We start from the raw sequence: 23,880 nt of genomic DNA, 5'->3' as shown, positions 1-23,880 counted from the left end.
CCGGTCACGAATCCGTGCCCAGTCTACCTTGTCTGAAAGTGTGAATACAACAATCAGGTTCGGCTCGGGAACCCCGAATCCAAGGCCGCGCCCATCGCGCGCGCCCCATCCAGGGTCCGGCAAATTGCGGGAATTATGGGGTGATCCAGAGGCCGTTATTATGCTGAAATGGGGTTAGGGGAACTTGCGCGGCCGAAGGCCGCGCAAATTGCGCAGAAGTTAGGCGCGTACCCAGCAAGTACGAGTACCCACCTTGCTGCCCCTGTCGCCCCACGCCCAGCTTGGGTCAATTATGCAGTGGATAGGAGCGGTGGCCCACGATACAGCAGCCACTGCAGCTCATAATTTGATTTAATATTTACGCAGTGCGTAGACAGGGGGCAGGGGAGCGAGGGCGAGGGCAAGGGGTCCAGCGGCGTGGTGTGGCGGCGACCAGCAGCCACCTTTACCACGCTGCAGGAGATGTATCTGTCCGGCCCAACACTTCTCTCCTTGCCCGGTAGGGCCACACATGAGTGTCCGAGGCAGAGGAGGTGTAGCGCCCACGCCCAGCAAGTAGAAGCATGGCAGGCCGGGCTCCCTGACCGCGTGTCTTGCCCACGGCTGCCCCCAGCAGTTTGTGACCCCGGCGGAGCACGCCGTGCCCTCCTTACCAACGTCAAAAATCAAGTGTTTTGTGCCAGGGATTTCCAAAATTTTTCCCGGGGGCTACGCCCCCGGAACCCCCCATAGTAAATGGAAAACAACACAGCAGTATTAACATCAGTGTTCGTGCCGCGAGCACTTGAAAACGATACCACATTGGCAACAAGTCAATAGTGTGCTGCCGATCCATAGAGCGAAGCCTTGTCGGCGAAGAACGCAACTTGGCAAATTTGCGCAGCCGCGCATTCCACGGCTTTCAGCCCCAGATACCGCCTACTACCATTTCTATAATGACTCCTAAGTTTGCTGCGACCTTGCTTGGGGTCATTAGAGCGCTACAAAGGGATTTGACGGTCGTGCTGACCGAACTTGCGCCGCGGACAGGCTCTAACACTGACAACAAGTAAAGAAGCGTCCGGTCGCATAAATGTAATTATGCTGGGCGTGCAAGACAGCCTAACAAAGTTGCGCACTAATTCCCGAATTAGCGCAAATTGCCATAGTCGCGAATTCACCCATGCCATGGCCCCTACCCCGGCCCATCGCGCGCGCCCCATCCAGCGAGGGTTTGGGGAACTACTTGCGCAACTAGACGCAGCCCAGGTAATATTCGCCTTGTATCTATATCCTACGCGAATAGCAAACATGGCCCTGCTCATGCGTTCTCAGACCCTGCGCCCCGTCTCGGCGGTGGCCTCCCGCCGCGTCTCCGTGGTCGTCCGTGCTCAGGCTGGCGCTGAGAAAAGCGCTTCGAACACCACGGGCAAGGCTAAACTTGTGGAGGCGATCGCTACTGAGGTGGGACTGACCAAGGACGTCGCTGCGAAGGCCTTTGACTCCCTGATTGGCGGCATTGAGGACGCCCTCATCAACGGTGACCGCGTGAGTTGATCATATGTTTGCAGTCTTTCGCGGGGATTCAGTCGCGCCGTGAGAATTGTTCATTCCGGCAGCCAGCATAGAACGCCGGGGTTACGAGGCGTAGTATTTGCAGTCTTAATACGCATATACATAGCGCAGCAGTTACGCCTGGAATGGCAACTTGCGCTCGGGGGACTTTGGGGCCACGCTCGCGCCATTTCGCACTGGCGCCTTGCCGGCGGCACCGGCACGAGCATGGGGCCGAAGATGCGCGCGGTAGTCGTGTGTGGTTATCTTTCCGAATGGGTTTGGGCGGCTGCCGGTACGCCAACCCACCCTTCAAACCCACCCAGACACCGCTGAGCGACAGTCAGCAGCGCAGCCTATTACACCCCCCATGTGCACAGCTTGTTGTTCGTCAGGGGTGGGGTTGCCCTTGTCGTGGACCGAAGATAGGGCGCCAGCAGCCTGGACCTTGCACTGGTTGGTGTGTAGCTTGCCGAGCTAAACCCGAACCCTGGTCCTCCTTTTGGTTGCTGATGGGACCGTGTGCATTCCTGGCTCATGGCGGTGCGCAGGTGACCATCGTGGGCTTCGGTAAGTCGCGCACGCCCTTGCCGCCGTATGCAAAGTACTGGGCGCACCCAGCCGCGCCGAGTCATGTTGGGGGGGGCGTGCGTGGGGTGAGGGGGATTGGACTCCACTGCACTACCGTACTCTCGCACCGAGCGCCCCGGCGATGCATTACAGGGCTGCAGTCACTAGCTGTGCTTTCGGGTTCTGCATACGTTCATACGCAATCTTTATGTCACCACAGGCACGTTTGAGGTGCGCGAGCGCGCTGCGCGCCAGGGCCGCAACCCCAGCACCGGCGCGGTCCTCCAGATCGCCGCCAGCAAGGTGGGTTGGCTCGAGGATGCAGCAAGCTATGGGCTCATGCAACGTTGTGCTATGGGTGGTGCCTGCCGCTGCGTGCATGACCACGTGGGGTCGTCGGATGGGCGGACAACGCAGAGAGGGAGGTTGGCGTGGGCCAGTGATTGGCTCGCGGCCCATGAGGATGGGGTTGGGGTGCTGGCGGCGAGTGAGTTTGGGCCGCCACCCGCCACCGCCGCTGCTGCTCGTGGACAGCAACAGTCGCGTTGTTGGCCTCATACTCCTCTCAAATCTGCCCGTCGCCGCCTGCGTGTAGGCCCCCGTGTTCAAGGCCTCAGTTGGCCTGAAGGATGCCGTGAACGGCCGGGAGCCCAAGCCCGCGGCTGCCAAGGCCGCAGCTGCCAAGGCCGCGGCGGCCAAGCCCGCTGCGCCGAAGCCGGCTGCGGCTAAGCCCGCGGCTCCTCAGCCCGCGGCTCCTAAGCCCGCGGCTCCTAAGCCCGGCCCCAAGAAGTAAAGCGGTCGGCAGGCATCTTTGATTGCTGTACCTATCTCGAGTGGGCAATGCCAGGCCGTTTTGGTTGCCTTATGCTTTAGGCCGCACTACACACATATGGGGACTGCTGGCCACATTACTTGCCAGTCGGTCGCCAGCCGGCAAATGCAGGAGTGGTGCATTGGATGCCTGACGCATGACCAGACCACTTATGGGAATGAGCTTGACCTTGCTGACGACGGTGCGAATGTGACGCTCGCCATTGTTGATGGGCGCATGGAAGGACCCAGACGTTGAGCCATAAGTACGTTGTGTAAATGTGCGGTTCCGATGGGCAGTAGTGCAAGACTATGGATGGAGCAAACATCTTAAGCTCGATGCCGGACCCATGGTGTTGAAGGAAGCCCTTGGCCGTGCGCCGCATCCTGCCTGAAAGGCAGTATGGAATATGAATTGCCAACGGCCATCAGCAACGCAAAGAGGCCCGAGAACCTGTGATACCAATATGCGCTCCGGTAAACGCGGCGTGCGCATTCCCATTGCCACGGCACGCTCAGTGTGCACATTCCCATTACCCAGCCCAACTTTACAGGCGGAATGGGCCAAATGGAAACTTGAGCCTGTCCCCCCAGACCCAAGCCTGTCCCCCCCCCCCCACAGAAACGTGTGGATGTTTGATCAAGGTCCGATGGTAGACGAGGGAGCGATGGGACAGGGTAAGGGCAGGTTGGCCAGGGTTGGCGGTACACACCAGGAGCAGACGATGGGGGAGACGAGGGAACGGTACTCGGGTACTGTAGACACCAGCAGCCCGGCCAACAGTTGTGCGCGCGCCCAGTACGGCTGCGCCCTCTGCCTCTTCCGCATCGCCCTTGTCTCATCCCGCAGCTGCTACGCGGGCTCCATGCGCTGTCGCTTGGGATAGGGCCACAGCGGCTGGCGCGCGACTCGTGGCGGACAGGCACCGGTCTTCTGCGAGGCTCGTCTTAGCTGGGTGCCTCAGGCGGGGCCGAGCCATGGAGACGGCGGACATACTATGTTGCAGTGAGCGGGTACTGAGAGGCTGAGTCACGAAAGGTGCTGAACAACGCAGGGGGGGGGGGGGTACGAACAATAGTTCCAGACCCCACCCCGCAAAACCTCCCGACCCCCCCTTACCGACGACCGACCGTGCCGTACCGTGCCGTACACCCCCTAAACCCCCTCTGTTTTCTTCCAGGATGGTGCCAAACGACTGCTTTCAGCAAGCTCTATTAGCATGTAAACACGGAAAGTTCGTCGGGCGCATCTTGACCACAGCCATGTTGTCAACATGTTGTGAACATTTGCGGCCGTTCAGTTGCACCCGTGTAAAGCACGCTTGCGAGACTTACCTACGCATGGGATGGGACATACACATGCGCTTTCCTCCGGCGTGCAAGCACCGGTCCGCGACTTGTGGCACGTTCTGGTCAGGCGAGACATGTCGCACCCCAACATCCCAACCCAACATGTGTTGACGGGCGGTAGCCCCTTCGTCTTCTGGAAGGCTCCTGACGTTTCCCAGCCGTTAAAAGCATCCATTACATGCTTTGGGCAACGGTCTGGGCTTGCCCGGCTGTCTTATGAGGCCCAGACGAAAGTTTCCGGCACACCGTGACGAAACCTTGGGGACCCCGGGGACTGACGACCGACCCTGAACTTTGGGGGCCAATATCTCCGCAATTACTACCCTGATCAAAATTCTGAAAGCGGATTCTGAACGCTCTCGTCAAGCTCTTTCAATTTGAAGGGTGGGGTATGTCTGCGGCATTCTTACACCCCCCCTGAACAACGTGTACTGAACAAAATCTGCTGAACGAAATGTGCTGGAAGGTGCTGAACAATGTGCTCGTTGCATGGGCCTCGTTGCATGGGGCTGGGGCAGTGGGCAGGCGTGCGGAGGAACCCGGGGGAGCGTGCAGGGTGGGCGGCAGATGCTACGCAGGCACACAGTACGCATTGCGACAAATATGTAGTGCTTCGAACGACGCTATGAAGAGGCAAGTGCGGTACAGGCCAGGAGCGAGAGGCTGGGTGTTAAGGAAATCTAGGGAAACGGAAGCCCATGGCTTGGGAGCCAGCAAGGGGGGGGGGGGGTTGCACTTTGGAAACCCTTGCAAACTCCCACAAAGCAAGCTCCTGGTCACGTACTTACATCCTCACATGCACCTATATGCAATACAAATGTTATGTGCTCCTGGATATGTGGAGAATGTTACTGGCTTCCTGCGCGCTGATTGGGATTACGGGGCCGCCGACGGCCGGCCACGTGCCCCAGGCGCGTTTGTGCCTTTGCTATCATAGCCAGTATTCCAAGCTCACGATTTTGACTCATGACTTATGACCATACCTAACGTCTTCTACTCGGAAACACCTGTTCTTGATTAAATCTGACATTCACGAGGAAGTTGTGACACAGACTGGAAATAGAGCCTAGCGATGCTGTCACGCTTTAAAGCACTGACTGGGTCGCTGTTAAGCTAGGCCGGAAGCCTTGCGCGAAGGCAAGGTGAGCCAGCTGTCCAGGACAGCGCCTCGGCCTGGTGCCAGAGGGAGACACTCCACGCTGTTTGGCCCCGGATGGCAAACATGGGATGTGGGAAAATTGGATAACGATTGATCCTGCTTAACGCTGTCGTAAATCAGGTCTCTGAGTTGGCATGCGACCCTGCCTTTGGCTTTCGGCTCCACAGGTTTGACCAGGCTGAACCGGAACATTGCAAAATTGGGCAAGTCAAGCGCCATGGAGGCAGCCGAGCAGCTGGCTCAGTCACAGTCCACGAAGTCACAGCCCGCACGGCTTGATGGCCTGCCGCGGCGCCCGACCGGCTACTGGTGAGTCGCCAGGTCGTTGCTGGTACTAATGCAGCATGGATCTTGTTCAAGGCAAGGGTTGTGTTGAGCTATAATTACAGCCGTCTGCGTGGCACCGTCCTCCTTCTACCAGCCGCTTCAGCCCACCCACCGTCCTTGTGCCGCTCGTATCCTCGTGCCATCCGCCGTGCCCTTTGACGACTGTTAGGAACAACTTCAACGGTAAGCGCATTTGGGTGTTGTGACTTGTGTTAGTTATGTGCTGTCCAGGAGCGTGCATGCACGGAAACCGCACGTATTCTGCCAGGGCGCTGTGTGTTCGACTGTACTACGCTTGGACTGATGTGCCAACACTCAGGACTTGGCGTCGCTGCTCATGCAGAATGGTGGCGCGGCTTCAAGGAGGCGACGGGCGTAAGGCCCCTGAAGCACGACATCGAATGGTAGGTTGCATGCCGCATCCCATACTCATAGACCGCTTTCTTGCTGATGTGCTGTCTGGCATAGCATAACATTCGGGTTTCCCTTGCCTCGTATCAGTTCTGATCGATGTTCCGGCCGCACTGCCCTTGACTGTGCAGCTTCTACTCTTCTACGGAGGCCCAGGCGGCATGGGCGCATGACGAGCGCCCGTCTATCAAGGTGTGTACATATGCATGGAAAGGCGCCGTGGGGACCTCGAGCAAACCCCCCTTTTGCCGTATGACTGTCCTGGATCCGCTAATTGTCAACCTAGCCGCATGCACACTGCGCAGGAGGTGTGCCAGCACTGCAAGGGCATGCGCACAAAGGAGGAGGTGCGGGCCTACTTTAGGTAAGCATAAACGGGACAGCTTATAGCGATGGTGACGAAGGCAGTCGGTAGCCGCTAGCCTTGATGACAGCTTCAATTACGGCGGGTGGGTAGGCGAAAAAGATCTACTCTTTGTAACAGCTTCACCGTGCGTTGATTCCGAACCCCCAAATAGGGAGTACCGGCTACGAAGGTCTCGGACGCGATCCTCAACTGGCTCGGAGTCATCCGATGTCAGTGCCTCCGAGGATCACACGCGCTCAGCATGCACAGCTGCCGACGTTCACACTGGCTGCGGTACCGATGAGGTCACGTCCCCGGATCCGGAACGCAAGCGGCCCCGACGCCATGCACCTTCCGCTGCGGGGGCTGGCGGTGGGCGCCCGCCGCGGCCGCCACCCAAAGCAGCGACGCGGCGGCGGTCGCCGCGGGGCCGCCCAAGCAGGCAGCAGACCCACCAACACCCATCAGAGCTGGTGCGAAAGGACCTCCTGCTGCCATCATACTACTTCTTGGGCGCACAGCAAGCGTTGGCAGCGCGCCAGCCAGGCGGTGACTCGGATGCCGCTGGCAGCGGCCATGACACCAGCAATAGCGCGCTGGCGACCATTGCGCCAGCCATTCAGGTGAACTACGAGGTGGGCCAGCGGCGTGGCACCCTGAACGTGGCCAGCAACGCGCACGCGGCGGACATCATCCCTGGCGGCGGCGGTGACAGTGCCGCTGCCTCTGAGAACGCGGAGCAGTACAGCTCATTGCGACTGCATGGCGGCGCAGCTCTGGACATCGCGCCCTTGCAGCTGCACGATGGCGCTGCGGCGGCCAACATGACGTACGACTGCCGTGAGACACAACTCGGCAGCACCACGCTTGCGGCCGGTGGCCCCGGTAACAACGGCTCAGCTGCGGGCTGTCTTGCCCAGGTGTTCCTAGCAGCTGATGACGGCATCGCCTCGGCAATGAGTGGTCAGCGCTGCGGAGCGCAAACCGGTGAGCAGCACCGCCGCCCCGTCACAGACAGACAGGCACAGGCGCAGGAGCCGCCGTGCTCCCCAAGAGCTGGCAACGCATCTGGGCTTGACGAGAGCTGCAACAGCGAGGAGGCGGCATCTCAGAGTGCAGGAACTCAGCACAGCCAGCAGCAGTCGCATCAGGATGAGGTTGCGCCGCGCGGCTGCGCGCGGTGCCGTAGCCACAGCGGACGCCCGCAAAGCGGCGACGTGTGCGCGGGTGCAGCACGCCAGTGGGATAAGGAGGCGCCGCCAGTGGGTGCGGACAGGAGCAGCTGCTGCCATCCGCTTGGAGAAGGCCCCTCCTGGCTGCACGCCGCCCGGCTGCCACCGGCGCCACCCCTGCCGCCGCTCTCTGTGATGTACAGTCAGGCGGGGCCGTGTCACGGCTGGCCAGGGCTACCACTCGCCTGGTCTTGGGCCGGTGACGCAGAGCATCGCCCGGACATTGGCGAACAGCACACATGCCAGGCGCCCTATCACAGCAGGCCGACGATGGGCGGCTTTGCTTCCGCACCACTCGGCCTCAGCTTCCCACAGCTTGCGGCATTCGCGCCGCCGGCGCCTCGCAACCCGCCACCGGCACCCAAGGCACCGGTGGCGTGTAGCCGCGGCGATGCAACGGCAATGTCATGCGGCGCTTGGGGTGGTACATCGGCTGCGAGTGGGCCCGGCAGCACTGGCGCCATGCTGGGTCCGTGTCCATGCCCGATCCACACGGGTGCTTTCCCAGGGCATGTCTACAGCGCAGCCTGGTACCCTCCGCCTGCGTACGGGTCCTACATGCCCGCTGGTGGGTATGCATACGACCCCTACGGGTGCTACCCATCGAGTGCTGTTGGCTTGCCCTACCCACCACGCTTCTACCCACGGACCGGCGAGCCGCAACTCGCCCCGGCCGTGTTTACAGCCTGCACTGCTGATGCCGCCGCTGCCAGAGGCGCCCCGCTCCATGGACGCATCAGTGCGTCCGGCAGCCCACTGGACGGGGGTAGTGATGACGTGCCTGCGGCACCCGCGCGCGGTGCGCTCACGCTGCGCACGGCACAGCCGAGCCGGCCGGCTCCACCTGGTAGTGCGGCGCCGGCCGCAGCCCCCACAGCTGGCGCCGTCGACCTCCGCTGGTCACCCACTTCACCGAGTGCGGGCCTGACCAACAACTCGGTCTTCTGTTGGGCGAAAGCCTCCGCCGCAGTCGCAGCTGGGCACACCTCAGAGGGTCCGAACGGCGCGCCTGGCGCAGCGCCTGCGGCTGCACGAGCGCTCGGGGGCAGTCTGGCGGCAGCTGATGGCCGGGCGGCTCCCGCAGCCCTCCTTGTCGGCGGCAGCAATGGCGCGCCGGCGAGCTTCAAGCGTGGGCGAGCCCCCGGAAACACACCGACCCGCCCCATAGCTGCGTTGGTCCAGGCCCGCTCCGCAGCCAGCGGCGGGCGCCGCATGGAGGGGTGTGGTGGAGCCGTGGCGCGTGGCCAGCGACTTTTCGAAACGGATGACCTTGGCGACCTGCTGAATGAAGCGTTCAATGGCGGCCTGTGGGAAACGAAGCATCAGATGGGCAGTGCGCGCTCTTGACTCTAAGAGGCAGCCTGCAGGGATGTATGCTTATGCCGCATGGGCGGCTTTCTATGAGGAATTGCGACTGTGTGTGTATGTGTGTGTGAACTTCTTTTGTTTTGACTGATTGCTGTACAAGCCATGGCAACATCTAGCGTAGCATGCTAGCTTCGGACTGAGTACGGCACTGTGAGAGAAAAATGCAACCGACACCGTGGCCCGAAGGATTGCCACGTTATACCCGCTTGCACTGCGCTGGCGCTGCATCTGCTTTCGGGCTGGCCATATTCGGCATGAGAGATTCCTGTGTACCGCATTTACCGAACTGGTGATGGTGCAATGCTATGCAGTCTTGTCATGAAAAATGGTGACCGCAATGATCAACATGACCAGGACTGTACGAGCGCGCTTATGTGTGCTGGTTGGGGTTTGTGCCACGCATGGAACCGTGTTGCGGTTAAAGTGTGATCGACCTGTTGCACCGTTGATGCCTGCATTACACAAACAGCCGATGGGGTGCACGCTTGAGCGTCACCCCATGCGCGTGCTCTGTGAAATTTCGGGTGCTGGGTGCTTATCATATGCGAGTATGTGCTCTGGCCACGCGCTGTACCAGGGTCTTGGTGTCTTCTTTTGCCGTGTATGTCATGAGAATACAGTGTGTTCGAACCGCGCTGGTCGAGCATCATGAACTAGATCGTGTCAAACTTGTCTTCGTAGCAGTAGTGGGCGAGACCAGATTTTGTTAGTATTTCAGCAGTAAGAGACGTTAGGGCAGTACCGTATCCGCGTACATGACAAAAGGAGCAGAGTGAGGCTGGACACGCGCAAGCTTGAGTGATGGTTATTTATTGCAGGGCAGCAGGATAGAGCAGGTAGCAACACGTAGCGCCCTGTGAATGCCTGTAGGAACAGAGCGCACGGAGTTCAGTGCTGAGTGTTTAGGTAGTACGGCAGTGATTGAAGCATGGATGGCGTGGCGTGGTGCGCAGCGTGCTCATACGCACACCCGTCAGGTGTCTTTGGAACACGTATGGATGGGCCGGCCGACCTAGTTCAGTGATGTGAGGAGCTGTTAGACCAACGGTCTGTTCAGCGCAAGCCCTCTTACACCGTTCCGGTTGTCGCCTGTGCTTGGCGTAGACCAAACACATTCTTGCTTCGTGTGGAAACGCGGCGAGTGCGAGGGAACCTCGGATGCCCCAGGTCGGCTGGGCAGTGGCAGTCCGCTGGCGAGGGTGGGCTGTATGGGGGGTGTTCTTTCACCTGAGGACGGATGATAGTAGAGACGGATCCCGTATATGGACACGTCGGGTGCGTCTGCTACGGGCAGATTGGCCGCTGTGAAACGGCCTTGCGTGTGTAGTAGAATCAACTTTGGATGGCGGCGGACGGTAGCAGAAAGGGTTTCAAGATAGGTCAGGACGTTCCTCGTGTGTGGGGAGCGGGTACGCTGTAGTGGTGAAAGCCACGGATAACCCATTGTGGGGAAGCAACACCCCTGATACGGTTGTTCAAGCCCCAAGCCTACAGCCCTACGTAACGGTTGCGCTGCGTGCCGTTTGTCAAGGAAACGGGTAGGCGTACGGTATGTGTCGGTCGATGGCCGCAAAGGACCGAAGGTGGCAGCCGTGTTGTCCGGCACCTCTAATTTACGGTAGCACCCTGCCCCCGAGATCCATCGGTTTGGGATTCACAGCACATTCCGAGTGTGAACTGAAGTAGGACGACCCGCCCTGCAACTGTGTGTATGCCTCGGATGGCCCCGGTCGGCTGGACAGTGAGTGTCAGTGTCAGTCCGCTGGCGTGGGGGGCTGTGGGAGAAAGGCCTGACGGCGCAGAAGTCCCACACACGGAAAGCCCCAGCTCGTCATCAAGTCCTTTTACGGCGTTTCCTGCTCATGGGCTGCCACGGACTCGTCAGTCAATAAGACATGTAGCCCAGTCCCACACGCCGGGAGACTGGAGAGGGTCACAGGTCACTTGCGGTTTGAGTAGTCGCCAGCATCGGCGCACCTCTCATGTGCCTCACCCCGCGGCTTGTGGTACGTCCCTAGGTGCTGAGGTGCACACGGAATCCACCGTAGAGACATGGCAGCAACCAGCATCATGCCCGCCTCTCAGGCTAACACCACAGTGACCAACCTCGTCTCGACTCGCAGCGCCAGCTATACGTGCAACTAGGGCCTCACAGCAGGCAGCTCTAGCTCGTTGGAGGTCAGGCGCCGCTCCAAAAGCGGGGCTTGTTCCGTATTCGGGCCCGCCTGGCCTTCATCACTACCCATCGCGCCACCCGCTTCCATCCTCAGCCAGGCTGCTTCTTCACAGACCCAACTCTTTGCACCACCACCAAGACCACCACCAACGTTGCTCCGGCCCTTACTGCTGCCGCTATGGTCCTTGCTTGCGGACCTGCTGAGACACCGGCCCCGTCCACCTCCTGCCAGAGCTGCTGGCTCCATCAAACCACCTGCATGCCCGGCCGCTGCGTCGCCTGCACGCTCCGCATCAAGGCTAACACCCGGGCCCCGCCGCCTGAGCCACTCAAGCAGCTCCTCGAACGTCTCCAGCTGTGGCATGCCGCGCGTCTCGGGCAGCTGCAGCAACAATGGTGTGCAGCATCGGGAAAGAGCAGATCAAGCTGTGAGGTTTCGTCATGTGTTGTCGCTGGGCCCTGCGCGCGCAGCCATGCATTCACAAAGTCTGCCAGCACAGCCCCCGCTGGACCTAGCCGCGCACGTACCCGCCAGACCAGCGCGACCGCCGCCAGCGCCATCAGCCCCATGCCCGCGAACGGCAGTCGCTCCAGACGGCTGCCCTTGGGCCCCAGCAGCAACAGCACTGGCGTCACCAGGCCGCCCAGGTCTCCAGACTGCAGCCCGCACACAGGGCAGGGCGAACACGGGGCGCGCGAGACCCGCGTAATGCAACCAACTACCGACTTTGGGGAGTGCAGCTACAGCGGACCCAGTGCACCCGGGACTCCAGTGCACCCGGGACTCCAGTGCACCCGGGACTCCAGTGCACTCGGGCCCAGTTCACCCGGGACTCCAGTGCACCCGCGACCCGCCCCCCGGCTCCGACCTCACCTGGCTCGCCACCGACAGCGCCACGGACCTCAAGCTGGTGGGGAAGAGCTCGGAGGCGAATGTGAGCCCCACCGCCCAGGCGCCGCTGCACCCCAGCTTGCCTGCCATAGCCAGTGCCACCTGCCGGCACGTCATGAGCAAGGGGCAGAAGCGGTCACACGGTTAGCCACGAAAGCGGCGGAGCGTGGGAATGCCAAGGGCTCCGGGCTCGCTCCTGCTTTGTTGGTGCTTGTATGAGCTGGTGCCTGCCTTGACCGGAACTTGAGCAGGCTCGAGCAAGGTAGGAGCCCGCCGAACTAGTTGCGAAGGAGCGGCCCACCCAAGCTGCCCAGCACTTGCCACAGCCCTAATGCACAGCCGGCGTCGACACGGGTTACGCACACGGTGCACCTGGATAGGCCCTCCTGACGCGAAGGCACACAGCAGGCAGGCAACTCCGGCCAGCGCGGTGCCGCCCCCGATCACAACCCGCCGGCCCAGCTTGTCCGTTGTGGCAGCTATGGCCAGGTAACCTGTAGCGCAGCCAAGCAGGGCAATCCTTAAATCAGGACCCTTGACAGTTTCAGGTGGGCAGTTTAATCGGGCCGGGAGCCGCCGGGGCACTCGGACAGGTAGGTAGGTAGGGTGAGATGCGACCGTGAAGCGCAGTCAGAGCTAGGGTGCACACCAGGACCTGTCAGACGAGCCGGCGAAGTAGCCGCTCGGCAGCGTGCGTCCAAGCCCGTATGCAGCGTACCGGGTAGCTCGGCGACGGCTGTTAGGAAGAAGTTGAGGTGCAGCGAGCCGGCGAGTGTGCCCAGCGCCAGAGTGACGCCGTAGTAGGCGACCGACAGCGCAAACATGACGAAGCTGCAACACGCCCGATACAGGACCGGCGGCGAAGGAACGCACAGGATTAGGAAAACGGAGGGTTCTACAACGGCGAAACCCATTGTGGAGGTATGGGACGGGGATAAGAGACGGCTGGATTCATGTCAAGCTACGCATCTCCCCACCATCCGCAGCCCGCTGCACTGCTACAACCCCACGACACAGCGACACAAGAGCCAACCGGAGTCCAGCGCACCTGGCGGACAGCAGCAGCGAACGTGTGACGCCGTGCGCCAGGATTAGCCGCAGGGATCCGGATTCAGCTTCGGTCGCGGCAGCCGCGGCAGCACCAGCAGCCCCATCGGCGTCGGCCCGATCGCCGCCGGCAGCAGCCAGCCCCGTCACCGGGTCGGCAGTAGCGTCACCAAGCGCCCGCTCGCATCGCGCCAAAAGCGCAGCCTCGTGCCCCCGTGACGCTTCCTTGCTCCTCCGAGCAGCAGGCGGCCCGAAGCCACCTGCCGCCTGCCCGGCCGGCTGTGCCGCCCGCAAGGCGCTGCCGCTCACAGCGCAGGCGCCGGCGACTGCCGCCGCCGCTGCCCCCGGCGCAGCGGCCACGGCTGCGGGCGGGGCAGCGCTGCTGCTGCTGGTGCCACACAGCGGCGCCCTTTCCCCTCCATGACACCCGTCCTCCTCCTCCTCTTGCTGCTCATCCTCCTCCTCTTGCTGCCCCTGCCCACGCAGGTCTCCCTCACTCGCGCCGTGCCGGCTGCCACCCATACTGGCTAGCCCCAGCTCGGAGGGCCGCTGGAACAGACACGGCCCGGAGACCCGGTGCGTGCCGTCGCCAGCTGCCGGGCTGCCCCCGCCGCTGGCTGCCAACTGGCTCGCTCGCGCGCTTCCGCCCTCGCTCTTGCCGCTGCCCTCGCGACTGCCGCTGCCCTCGCGACTGCCGCTGCCCTCGCGACTGCCACCGCCGCGCATGAGCCCTTCGGTCAACGAGGCCCGGCCGTAGCCGCAGCCCTGCTCCGCGGCATCAGCCCCTGCGGGTCCGCTGCCGCGGTGGTGCAGGCGGATGTCGCCATCGGGCGTGCAGCTGAAGGCGGGGAGCGGCTGCGAGCGCGAGCGGCGGTTCAGTCTGGCCACCCACATCAGCGCCGCGTGCGCCTGTGGGACAAGGCAGGCAATCGCACGACGTGCGCACGTCAGTGGCCGCTTGGCTCCTTGGGCTCCTTATGCTGCCCTGCACGTGCTGGTTCCCTCTTGCGCCCACACGCAACAAAACTCGCTCCATCTCCGCCGGCCCCCCCCCCATCGGTATCAGTTTGCGTGGGTATGGTTTTGACTACCTCCCTCCATTCATCCCCTCCCGTCGCTCGCACACGATTAACTCCCCACCACGGCGGCCTGATGAGCTCGCAGCCCCTATCACCGCGGCCGCATGAGCAAGTAGCCCCCACCACCGGCGCCTCATGAGCACGCAGCCCCCACCTGGCGGTGTCGGCCGTGCAGCAGCAGCCAGCGCGGCGACTCCGGCACCAGCGGCACCAGCGCCGCCACCAGGCCGCACCCCAGCGCCGTGGCCAGGGTGAGGTGGCGCCAGGCCGGCAGCGCAAGCGACAGGCCCACCAGCAGGAACTCACCCAGGATGTAGAACGTCTGCGTCAGCATGCCTGCATGTACACATGCGCGTGCGTACGTGCATACATGTGTGTGTGTGCGTGCGTGCGTGCGTGCGTGCGTGCGTGCGTGCGTGCGTGTGTGTGTGTGCGTGCGTGTGTGTGCGTGTGTGCGTGTGTGTGTGTGTGTGTGTGTGTGTGTGTGTGTGTGTGTGTGCGCGTGTGTCTACCGGTCTATCATGGCCCTCAGGCTTAGGTAGGTAGGGCGGACGGTGCGTGAGGTGGGCATCAGCCAGGCAGCGCCTGGATCCCGCTTGCATGCTACACACGCGTGTCACGCCATTGTGCCCCGCACCTGCGGTGCCGCGCCAAGCCGGCCCAACCACCTCTGTCGCCAGCACGTACGCGCCCAGTGCCTGCCCCGCACACACCACACCGCTCAGGCAGCGAAGCACCATGTTCAGGTAGAAGCCACCGCCGCCGCCGAAGTCGCCCTGGCTGCTGGTGCCACTTGAGCTAATGCCACTGCTTCTGCCGCTACCGCTCGAGCTACTGCTATTCCCTGCAGCAGCAGCTGCTGCCGCCGCCGACGCAGCAGCCCACGCCTCGGCTGCGCGCACGCCGGGGCCAGTGGCAACCAGGTGTGGTGCCGCCGACAGGGCTGTGAGGGCGGCGGTGGCGGCGGCGCATCCCGCCATGGTGGCACGGCGGCCGTGTCGGTCCGCCATGCGGCCGAAAATCCCGTTGCCGGCCATGAAGCCACCAAAGAACAACGTCTCTAGCAGCGACACCTGGGGGATGGTGAAGGGGAGGCGTGGGTGGGTAAGGGCAGGTTGATGAGGGCGTTAGCGTCGTGGCAACGGGGCGGCAGTTTGCAAGGCTTAGACACCTTCTAGGACTGACATGCTATTGACGTAAAGGGCTGGGCCGCCAGCCAGTGCGTACACGCCCCGCACCCGCCTTCCATGTGTCGCCGCACACCAGATTATACTCCGATGCCAGCGTCAACGTGGGATGTGCCCATACGTACTGCGTGCCGGGGCTCAGACCACACATGCTGGCGCCTGGCGCGGCCGCATCCGGAGCGGCGGCCGCGGCCCCGCTGCTGCTCCGCAGCTGGCGCTTCACAGCCGCCGCAGCCACGGTTCCGATGGTTGCAGCTGTCGCTGCAGGCTCGGGATTTGGAACTGCAGCTGTACTGGGGCCGAACGGGGCATGGGCAGCTGCCCGGGGCGACGTAGGCGCCGTGGGGGGAGGCTGCAGGAGCTGCCCGGTAGGCAACCGGGACAGGAGTGCGCGGCCGGCGTCGAGGCTCCCCCCGCACAGGCCACTGGCGTCCGGCGCCACACAGAGCCATTCTGACTGAGTGCCAACTTGAAACACGTTGAGAAACATCACGGCGCCCATGGTGACATATGCGAGGCCGCCGATGAGCAGTAAAACCCATTGTGCGGGACCAAAGCCACGCCAGCCGAGGTCCTTCTCGATGAAGTCATCAAATGAGCGCGCCTCTGCCATGCTTTTTAATTGTTGTGGCAGTCAAAAATATAGAGCGAACTTCCACACTGGACGAGTTGCAAGCTGTTCTGCTTGCGGACGTGGTTCGAGACTACATGTTTTGCGCGCAAATGAAGGTCGAACGATAAATACAATAATGGTATTACCAGGGCGAAGGCGGCGCATGTTTGATGAAGGGACATGCCGCGCGGCCATTTCCCCTCCCGGCACGGCGGCACTGGACGCTTCCCTGGTGGCCTGGCGCCCCGGTGAGTCCTTGCCATGACCGTGTCGCTTGACATACCTACCGCATGCCGCCCCTGCACTACTGACTCGCCATCCTGATTGTTGCCTGCCCTGTACGGTCCTGTGTGCCCCGCATTAGGGGTGCCGCTGCCTGAACCGGGCCGCGCTCGAATTCAAGCACTGGCGTGCCCAAATTTCTGTGAATCGCCACCAGTCAGGGTCACGCAGTCACGCTCACCAGCAAAAGATGGCCTTCGCTCGGCATCCCGCAAGCCAGTTCACCTGAAAGGCGACCGGCAAGAAGACCGCTGCCAGGTGAGCACATTGGGGAGCGTCTCGACACCAATGCTCGTATCTTCCATCTTCACTGTAGAAGTCTGCCCACAATCCGCCGAAGGCGGAGAAAAATGTTTGGGTTTGGGTGCCGCGCATCTACGCAGGTGGAGACGGTTTTGGCCAGGGGAGGCCTGGTGCGCGTTGCGCGAGACAGTAGGGCTCGAGCGCCTGTGCAACTTCGATACGGGTCCGCTTACCACTGCGCGTTGCCTTAGCCTCCTGCCTGCAGGCCCCTACCCTGAGAACGCGACCCCCACATCCCACACCTGACCCTGTTCCCACCCTTCCCGTATTTGGCTGTTCAAGCCGCGTTCACGTGCCATCGGACTGAAAAGGCTCTGCACCGCCCCTTACTCTTCAACACTCCCATGTTACGGTTTGGTAGGTAGCTCTGTGCCCACTAGGTGGCAGATTAGCTTACGCTGTGTGAGCATCGGTGCAATGGGTTCCCGCGGTGTGGCAAAACGGTAAGGGGCAGGTTGGCGTAGTCCCGTGCGCATGGTCATGACAGTTCCGGCTACGCGTATCCCATTGATACCGTTCCACTGCTTTGCAACATGTCATTTCCGGGCTGCCGGTGCATGCCGCCGCCATCGATGGCCTACCCAAACCCCTTCTTCCCAGCAGCCGCGAAGGTTGATCATTAATCCAGTGTGTTTACAGGTGGAGTCGCAGCCCGGAGGTGGGCTCAAAACGTCTCGTGTGGCTGCACGTGCCATCTTCCACCCCAGCGAAGACTTTGGAATGGGCTCTTCCCTAGTGGGTGCCGCCCGCCTAAGTCTGGAGTGTCGAGAGCTTATTGCCGCCAGCTAACCGTAGCGCACAATGCCTAACATAAAGAATGCTCACGCGCGAACCACGTCATCACCACTAAACCAGACAGACATCGGATGGCCCCTGCGCATTACCAGCACCATATCTATCAACCAAAAACCAGCCATGGCCACTGCGTATGCGAGTGTGATGTGACTACAAGGGCATCCTTTGCACGGATCTACGCGTGCACATCAAAGTGCCAATATACGCCGCTGCTGCAGAGCTTATACGCTCATACAAATTAGGCCGAGGGGGTGAACTTGGTGGCGAAGGCGAAGGCGTTGTTGACGGTGGGGTTGGCCAGGTGGTCGTCCAGGTTCTGGACGGGGCCCTTGCCGGTCACGATGGCCTGGACGAAGAAGCCGAACATGGAGAACATGGCCAGGCGGCCGTTCTTGATCTCCTTCACCTTCAGCTCAGCGAAGGTGTCGGGGTCGTCAGCCAGGCCCAGGGGGTCGAACGACTCGCCGGGGTACAGGGGGTCCAGGCCCTCGCCAGCGGGGCCGCCGTTGACGCGGTAGCCCTCGATCAGGCCCATCAGGATGACCTGAGGGGTGACAGAGGCGGAGCGAAGGGGGAGGGGAAGGGGGTCAGGTACGGTGACACGGGGCAAGCACGAAAACGAGAAGCACTACTGCCGTGCGCTGAACAGCTGCCGCGTAGTACTGGACGCCGCTTGCATGATTTACCCTGCTCCAATCAAACCAAGGCTCTATCATGAACCAGAGACAACCGCCCAAGCGTGGATTCCCACTGCCCACCCGCTCAACGAATACGACATAGCAAGGCTCACCTGCACGGCCAGGGTGGCGACGATGTTCTGGGCGTGCACCAGAGAGGGGTTGCCCAGGTAGTCCAGGCCGCCCTCAGAGAAGATCTGGGCGCCGGCCTTGAACCAGACAGCCTCGCCGAACTTGGTGCCGCTCTTGGCCAGCAGCTCGGGGGTCAGGCAGCCCAGGGCGCCCAGCATAGCCCAGCGGGCGTGGATCAGCTCCAGCTCGCGGTAGCGCTTGAAGGTCTCCGGGTCAGCGGACAGGCCGGCGGTGTCCCAGCCGTAGTCGCCGGGGAACTCGCCAGTCAGGTACGCGGGGGTCGCGTTCTCAGAGTAGGGGCCTGCAAGGAAGCAGGAGCAAAGGCAACGCGCAGTGGTAAGCGGACCCATATTGACGATGCACAAGCGCTCGAGCCCTACAGCCGCGCGGAACGTGCATCAGACCTTCCTTTCGCTTGCTACGAGATCACGGCGCAGCCAGCTCTGGAAAGCGACCGAAGATCTGCCCTGTAGCAGGCACTGCTCAAAGCCCTTGTCCGCCCTGGACGCATCTATTTGCCCTTCCGACCAGCGCCACAACTTACCCAGCCACTTGGCGCGGTTGGGGCCATAGAACTCAACGCCAGAGCTCTTGGGGGCGGCAGCCTAAGGACACATGCGAAAGGGGGCAAGGAAAGCTTCCGGGTCAGTTGATGACCGACTCAGCGAAAAGCGCAAGCAAAAGGCGCGGCAAACCGGGGTCGCGCAAGCAACAAACAAGCTCAAGTATCAAGTAGTGTCGAACGCTCCCCACTGTGCTCACCTTGGCAGCGGTCTTCTTGCCGGTCGCCTTGCAGGTGACCTGCAGAGCCTTGCGGGACGCCAGAGCGAAGGCCATCTTTGCTGGTGAGAGTAACTGAGTGAACCTGACTGAGCAAGTTAACGAAATGAGTCTCGCCCGCGGCTTAAATGTGCGCGGGGCCCGATTCTGCCGCGCGAATCGAGATGGCGATCCATGCCGCCGTACGAGGTCACCGCGCTTGCACAGCGAGCCGCCTCCGGTCCCGCAACCTAGGTCGATCTAACAAGTGAATCTGGTGGATGCAGCTGCGGGTTTGGCGCCGACAGCGACCGCGAGGCGACTTGTTGGGCCATTCACTTGCGCGTCAGCAGCGCGTCGCCAGCCCCTGACCCAACTGCAAATGCGTTTGCACTTGCTCTGGCATTACATTCCTGCACGCTCGCTTGAAAGTGCGTGGAGAGAGGAAAGTGACCCAGGAAAGGCATGCGCGTCGGTTGGGGCCGAAGCCAGATCTAGAGCCCTCGGGGCCAGGCGCACAACGTTGACATATCACATTAGAAATTATGGAGGCTGGCGGGTTCACGTCGAGGTGTAGCGTGGTCCTCGCATGCGTACTGGGGTTTTGGTCTCGCGATGCCCCGCTTGCGGCCTTCCCAATCGCCCAGAACGCAGTCCTCACGGCGGTGGCATGAATTTATGATATTGCAGTCCCAGCCACCATACAATAGGCAAAATCGAGCGGCTGGCCCGGTTGGCAGGGGCAGGATGGCCGGAGGCTGCGTTCAAAACGTGTACAAAAGCGCCAAACAGTACAGGAATTGATGCGCATGTGTACGTGTGGAAAGCAGGCGAATACTATCATATCTGAAAAGAGTCAGTTGTACGGGGCAGGCCGTGAGCGCGGGTGAGCGTCAGGCGCGCAGGCCGCGCGGCCGCGCTTCGCCCAGTTCGCCCTCCCAGTCCCAGTCCCTCCTCGCCCCGACCTCCCCCGGTATTCCCCTGCCCCTCATCACCACATATGCCTGAATGCGTGACTCTTACCCCTGCCACTGAGGCCACTGAGAAATGGCAGGGAGTCAGGGACCCAGCCGCTTTGCGGGCTCCGGGCTGTAGAGCTGTTAGCTGGTTGATGTGCGGTTGATGTGCCCTGGCGCCCTGCCGGGCCCTTCCCCACCCCTTGACCCCTGGTCGTTGGCCCGCAGTCCTACACAGCCCAGTGGCTTAATGAGCCCGCCACCTCGACAGCTGTTCCAAGTCCTAGCCCTGCTGTCGGTCCGTAGCCGGGGCGTAACAAGGGCGTGTCGCACATACCGTACACATACAGCACCATGCACATGGTGCTCTTGCAGCCCTTGCTCGTTCCAAGCCGCTCCAAACAATCAATGGACAGCACTAGCCGAGTAAGCCGACCAACCGCGCGCACGCCAGTACTGCGCCGTGCGTTGAACCCCGGCTGCTTCAGTCGTCAGAGCGCTGGTCAGCCATGCACATGCCATGCCACACGCGGGAGTCTTCCATCCCAGCACCAAACACGCACGTTCACCCCCAGATGGCTTGAGTCTAATGTGCTTGCTGCACCGCCGCATTTGCACGGCGCCCATCCCCCAATGCACACATGCTCCTGAGGGACCATTGAGTCCATTGGAGCGCCCAACGGACCTCCCGCCACACATGCCCCGCCGTTGTTGACCTCCCTCGGCCTCACAGGCTGAAAGAATGCCGAGGCAGCATCCATCTCGCACGCTCTCGACCACGCCAGCTCAGCACCCATCGGTGTACGCCTTGACATCCACACACCTCCGCAGCAACGGCGCTGCGGCTGGCGACATTCCGCAGCACAGCACAGTCGCCGCCTCGTGGCGCCGCCCCCTCCCCACCACCATCACTCTCTGCCTCCGCTCTCCACCCCATGTGGCCCACAATTGCGTGCACGGGCGTCCGCTGCAGCCGGCTTACGTACATGTTGTGGCCATGCGGCCCTGCCACACCTGCCGAATCGCCGAGAAAATCGCGACCGCTGCCAGTACTCCCAAATTAGTGACTGCTGCCACTGCTGCCACTGCTGCTACTGCCGCTGCTGCTACTGCTGCACGCCCGGTCCGGCCGCAGTGGCGCTGGCTCCTCCCAGCTCCAGGGCCATGTGGTCACGCAGCGCGAAGGCGCCGGGGTCGTTGGGCTGTGACCCGGGCCGCTTGTCAATCACGCCTGCAGGGAAGGGCGCGTGGGACTGGCCTTTGTGAGTGCAAGTAGTTGTGAGTGGGTGGCGTGGTGACATACGTACACGCCAGCACCTGAGCAGCGGTTCACTGGGCCTGCACGAAGGCTGCAAAGCCCTTGAACGCCACGGCCACGGCCCATACACCCGCGGCATATTCAGGTTTCAGACAACGCTGCCCCCACCTCTTGCCCGTCCCGCCCCCTCCCGCCCAGCCCAGGTGCCCCGCAGTGCCCACCGTGGTGCGCCCTGAAGGTGCCTGTCCTCAGGTCTTCCAGGTACAGTCGCAGGGTGATGGACACACTGCTGAAGGCCAGCTGGTCGAAGGGAATGGACTCCGGAGAGAACAGCGCCACCTGAGGACACACCGCACAACAAAAGGCCAGTAGCAGGCAAGCCACCAGGACAGCCGGAGAAACAGTAGGCAGCATGCCGGCTTTGCATGTCAACCAGCCTGTAAACCCCAGCCCGCACCCAGCAAAGGCGCAGTGCAAGGCAGTGTGCCCACTGCGTAATTCCGCGCCCCTCACCTCTAGGGACTCGGGGCCGGCGGAGAAGGTGTAGGGCGGCGCCAGTGCGGCCCTGTTGGCGGAGGAGAGGCGGCGCGGCAGGGGAATGAGAGGGTCCGCCGCCGTCCGTGGGACCTGGTCCTGGTGCTTGGCACTGGCGAGGCTCGATGCTTTCTATGTGCATGCGAGGCTACTGGCCCCGAAGCTTCTGTGTGCAAGCCCTTTTAGTGAAAGTAGTTGAAACGTCTTAACACACACACACACACACACACACACACACACACACACACACACACACACACGCGCGCACGCGCACAAACACGCACACCTGAACAGGATGTAGGCCTGGCCAATGACGGGGATGTCCCAGTGCGCGTACGGAGCAAGCACCTGGAGCAACAGGAGCGGGGTGGGGGTTGTTATACCGATGTATATACAAACGTAGGAATAGCGGAGGTGACGCTAAGGCGGAAACAGGCAGACGCGGTAGGTAAATGGTAATGTTGAAGCCTGCAGGCTGCACGGCGCTACACGACGCCTGACCGGGGCACTTTGGCTATGCACGCGTGACCACCACATCAGTCAATCCGATTCTCCGGCACCACCTGTCCGCTACCATGTCCGCGCCCGCCCCCAAGCCTCTGCAACTCCCTGCGTCCCAACACGCCCACACGCCCCTACAGCAGCGCCTTAGCAGCCCCCCTCACAGCACCCTTTCTCGCGGCAACCTCCCTTACGCACCGCCCGCCGCCACCCGCGGCCGCACCTTGACTGCCGCGTTGGCCTCCTCCCACGTCTCACGCGCCGCGCCCGCCGCCGTGGACTCATTTAGCTCCATGAAACCCGCCGGCAGCGTCCACAGCCCCCGGCATGGCTCAATGGCGCGCCTGCAAGCCACACACCGCAGCACAGCACAGCACGGCATGCCGCAGCAAAGTCAGCCCGTCAGCATGGGTGTTCGTTGGTGCGCCGTCAGCGCCGCCATGTCAGAGGTGAGCGCGGGGCTGGGGGTCGGAACTGAAGTCAGGGCGGGGCCTGTGTGAATGCGTGAAGGCTGTTGGGAGCACAATGTCGCGGACTGCCACAGGTGCCACTAGGCCTGAGGCCCCCGAGAGCCATCTCCTCTGACGAACGTGACTGAGCGAACCCAGCTGACTCGATCTATGGAAAGCCAGCTCCCCACCGTTTGAAGGGGAGGGCACCATACACATTTCAACGGGAGGTACCCACACACATTTACGGACTGTAATCCGTCGCTTTGCTGCATCGCATACACTGTCTTTTCGCAATGTTTTTTCCTTGTGCTTTTCAACACATTTACGGAGGAGCCCAAAAGGCCCCAACTGCTCTCGCGCGCGCGGCTCACCGGCACAGCAGGATCTTTCCCTCGTGCTCCACAATACACCCCACCACCAGTTTGGGGTTGTGGTAGTCCACATAGCCGCAGCTGCACAGGGTGGGCAGGAGGTGGGGGGGGGTTGCCAGGAGGAGTGTTGTGGAGGGCGTCGCGGGAGGAGCTGGGGCGAGCCAGGCCTTGCCAGCGGCACTTGCTAGTCCCACCCTGGTGCATGCAGCTCTGCGACAAGACCCGCCTCGCCCCTGCACCCGCCCCCGAACCCACCCCCTGCCCCACGCATGGGGCTAGGGCACACGATCCGAGCACAGCACAGCCGTGCAGCCCACCTGCCGCACACGTGCCGCCACTCGCGCTCCCCGTCCGGCCTCAGCAGTTTCAGCGGCGACCCGCACACGCGGCAGTAGTTGGACTTAATCCGCTGCAGCCAGGCCGGCGGATCGGCTGCGGGCGAGGCGGCCTCGTGGGCTGCGGATTCCGACTCGGTGCTCATAAGCTTGGTGGTGCAGGGGGCGCGCGGGAAGGGGCGGAAGTGCACGGTTTGGCGGGCACTCGTCCGCCGCGCGCAGCCCAGCCCACGCAGCCCCGACAGGTGTCTAATCATGAGCTCATCTTTGTGCGTATATATTACTAGAAATGGTGCGGGTGCAGTGAGAAGTGCACTCTGTGTTGCTCTTGCTTTGTCCTTGTAGTGAACGTTGACGGCGTCGATCACCTGCGTCTTATAAATACCATTTTATGGCCAAACCTAGCCAGTGCTTGAATCACTTGC

General features: G+C 62.1%; 5 protein-coding genes across 6 annotated transcripts; 2 read left to right on the top strand and 3 right to left on the bottom strand.

The window, feature by feature from the left end:
* The first annotated feature begins 833 nt into the window (after positions 1-833).
* On the top strand, positions 834-3,385 carry CHLRE_06g285401v5 (uncharacterized protein). Its single transcript, XM_001695426.2, has 4 exons — positions 834-1,527; positions 2,085-2,103; positions 2,324-2,406; positions 2,699-3,385. Exons 1-4 carry the CDS (start codon positions 1,291-1,293, stop codon positions 2,894-2,896), a joined length of 537 nt encoding a protein of 178 aa, XP_001695478.2. The 5' UTR covers positions 834-1,290; the 3' UTR covers positions 2,897-3,385.
* Positions 3,386-5,233: 1,848 nt separating this feature from the next.
* On the top strand, positions 5,234-10,869 carry CHLRE_06g285350v5 (uncharacterized protein). 2 transcript variants are annotated; one of them, XM_043063331.1, is made up of 7 exons: positions 5,234-5,405; positions 5,590-5,731; positions 5,919-5,932; positions 6,093-6,153; positions 6,292-6,352; positions 6,466-6,524; positions 6,679-10,869. In XM_043063331.1, the coding sequence occupies exons 2-7, from the start codon at positions 5,640-5,642 to the stop codon at positions 9,083-9,085; spliced, it is 2,694 nt and encodes an 897-aa protein (XP_042924037.1). In that variant the 5' UTR covers positions 5,234-5,405; positions 5,590-5,639; the 3' UTR covers positions 9,086-10,869. The 2 variants fall into 2 exon arrangements, with proteins under 2 accessions (XP_042924037.1, XP_042924036.1); XM_043063330.1 differs by having other exon boundaries at positions 5,844-5,932.
* A 22-nt stretch (positions 10,870-10,891) lies between these two features.
* Positions 10,892-16,223, bottom strand: CHLRE_06g285300v5 (uncharacterized protein). Its single transcript, XM_043063329.1, has 9 exons — positions 15,543-16,223; positions 14,938-15,373; positions 14,455-14,636; positions 13,223-14,130; positions 12,893-13,005; positions 12,547-12,668; positions 12,157-12,276; positions 11,811-11,939; positions 10,892-11,664 (listed from the first exon to the last, which is right to left on the bottom strand). Exons 1-9 carry the CDS (start codon positions 16,098-16,100, stop codon positions 11,248-11,250), a joined length of 2,985 nt encoding a protein of 994 aa, XP_042924035.1. The 5' UTR covers positions 16,101-16,223; the 3' UTR covers positions 10,892-11,247.
* Positions 16,224-17,306: 1,083 nt separating this feature from the next.
* On the bottom strand, positions 17,307-19,893 carry CHLRE_06g285250v5 (uncharacterized protein). Its single transcript, XM_043063328.1, has 4 exons — positions 19,052-19,893; positions 18,834-18,894; positions 18,271-18,590; positions 17,307-18,024 (listed from the first exon to the last, which is right to left on the bottom strand). The coding sequence occupies exons 1-4, from the start codon at positions 19,124-19,126 to the stop codon at positions 17,719-17,721; spliced, it is 762 nt and encodes a 253-aa protein (XP_042924034.1). The 5' UTR covers positions 19,127-19,893; the 3' UTR covers positions 17,307-17,718.
* Positions 19,894-20,211: 318 nt separating this feature from the next.
* On the bottom strand, positions 20,212-23,833 carry CHLRE_06g285200v5 (uncharacterized protein). Its single transcript, XM_001695300.2, has 7 exons — positions 23,438-23,833; positions 23,121-23,201; positions 22,521-22,641; positions 22,083-22,144; positions 21,776-21,827; positions 21,484-21,601; positions 20,212-21,235 (listed from the first exon to the last, which is right to left on the bottom strand). Exons 1-7 carry the CDS (start codon positions 23,710-23,712, stop codon positions 21,111-21,113), a joined length of 834 nt encoding a protein of 277 aa, XP_001695352.1. The 5' UTR covers positions 23,713-23,833; the 3' UTR covers positions 20,212-21,110.
* Positions 23,834-23,880: the final 47 nt, after the last annotated feature.

This window comes from Chlamydomonas reinhardtii, chromosome 6, assembly GCF_000002595.2.
Source record: "Chlamydomonas reinhardtii strain CC-503 cw92 mt+ chromosome 6, whole genome shotgun sequence".
Lineage (NCBI taxonomy): Eukaryota > Viridiplantae > Chlorophyta > Chlorophyceae > Chlamydomonadales > Chlamydomonadaceae > Chlamydomonas > Chlamydomonas reinhardtii.
Note: the sequence above shows the minus strand (reverse complement) of the source record. Positions and strands in the feature narration are given on the sequence as shown.

What these genes read in the sequence shown, in the direction of transcription:
- CHLRE_06g285401v5 (XM_001695426.2), top strand. Translation starts at nt 1,291, where the DNA reads ATGGCCCTGCTCATGCGTTCTCAGACCCTGCGCCCCGTCTCGGCGGTG. An exon ending in TCCAGATCGCCGCCAGCAAG is followed by an intron (nt 2,407 to 2,698) that starts GTGGGTTGGCTC and finishes GCCTGCGTGTAG; the next exon opens with GCCCCCGTGTTCAAGGCCTC.
- CHLRE_06g285350v5 (XM_043063330.1), top strand. Translation starts at nt 5,640, where the DNA reads ATGGAGGCAGCCGAGCAGCTGGCTCAGTCACAGTCCACGAAGTCACAG. An exon ending in CGGCGCCCGACCGGCTACTG is followed by an intron (nt 5,732 to 5,843) that starts GTGAGTCGCCAG and finishes TCCTTCTACCAG; the next exon opens with CCGCTTCAGCCCACCCACCG. An exon ending in GAGGTGCGGGCCTACTTTAG is followed by an intron (nt 6,525 to 6,678) that starts GTAAGCATAAAC and finishes ACCCCCAAATAG; the next exon opens with GGAGTACCGGCTACGAAGGT.
- CHLRE_06g285300v5 (XM_043063329.1), bottom strand. Translation starts at nt 16,100, where the DNA reads ATGGCAGAGGCGCGCTCATTTGATGACTTCATCGAGAAGGACCTCGGC. An exon ending in GGCTTGGCGCGGCACCGCAG is followed by an intron (nt 14,637 to 14,937) that starts GTGCGGGGCACA and finishes GTGTACATGCAG; the next exon opens with GCATGCTGACGCAGACGTTC. An exon ending in CGTCAGGAGGGCCTATCCAG is followed by an intron (nt 12,277 to 12,546) that starts GTGCACCGTGTG and finishes ACGTGCCGGCAG; the next exon opens with GTGGCACTGGCTATGGCAGG.
- CHLRE_06g285250v5 (XM_043063328.1), bottom strand. Translation starts at nt 19,126, where the DNA reads ATGGCCTTCGCTCTGGCGTCCCGCAAGGCTCTGCAGGTCACCTGCAAG. An exon ending in GCAAGAAGACCGCTGCCAAG is followed by an intron (nt 18,895 to 19,051) that starts GTGAGCACAGTG and finishes ATGTGTCCTTAG; the next exon opens with GCTGCCGCCCCCAAGAGCTC. An exon ending in TCGCCACCCTGGCCGTGCAG is followed by an intron (nt 18,025 to 18,270) that starts GTGAGCCTTGCT and finishes GTCACCCCTCAG; the next exon opens with GTCATCCTGATGGGCCTGAT.
- CHLRE_06g285200v5 (XM_001695300.2), bottom strand. Translation starts at nt 23,712, where the DNA reads ATGATTAGACACCTGTCGGGGCTGCGTGGGCTGGGCTGCGCGCGGCGG. An exon ending in GGAAAGATCCTGCTGTGCCG is followed by an intron (nt 22,642 to 23,120) that starts GTGAGCCGCGCG and finishes TGTGGCTTGCAG; the next exon opens with GCGCGCCATTGAGCCATGCC. An exon ending in CACCTTCAGGGCGCACCACG is followed by an intron (nt 21,236 to 21,483) that starts GTGGGCACTGCG and finishes CCTTCCCTGCAG; the next exon opens with GCGTGATTGACAAGCGGCCC.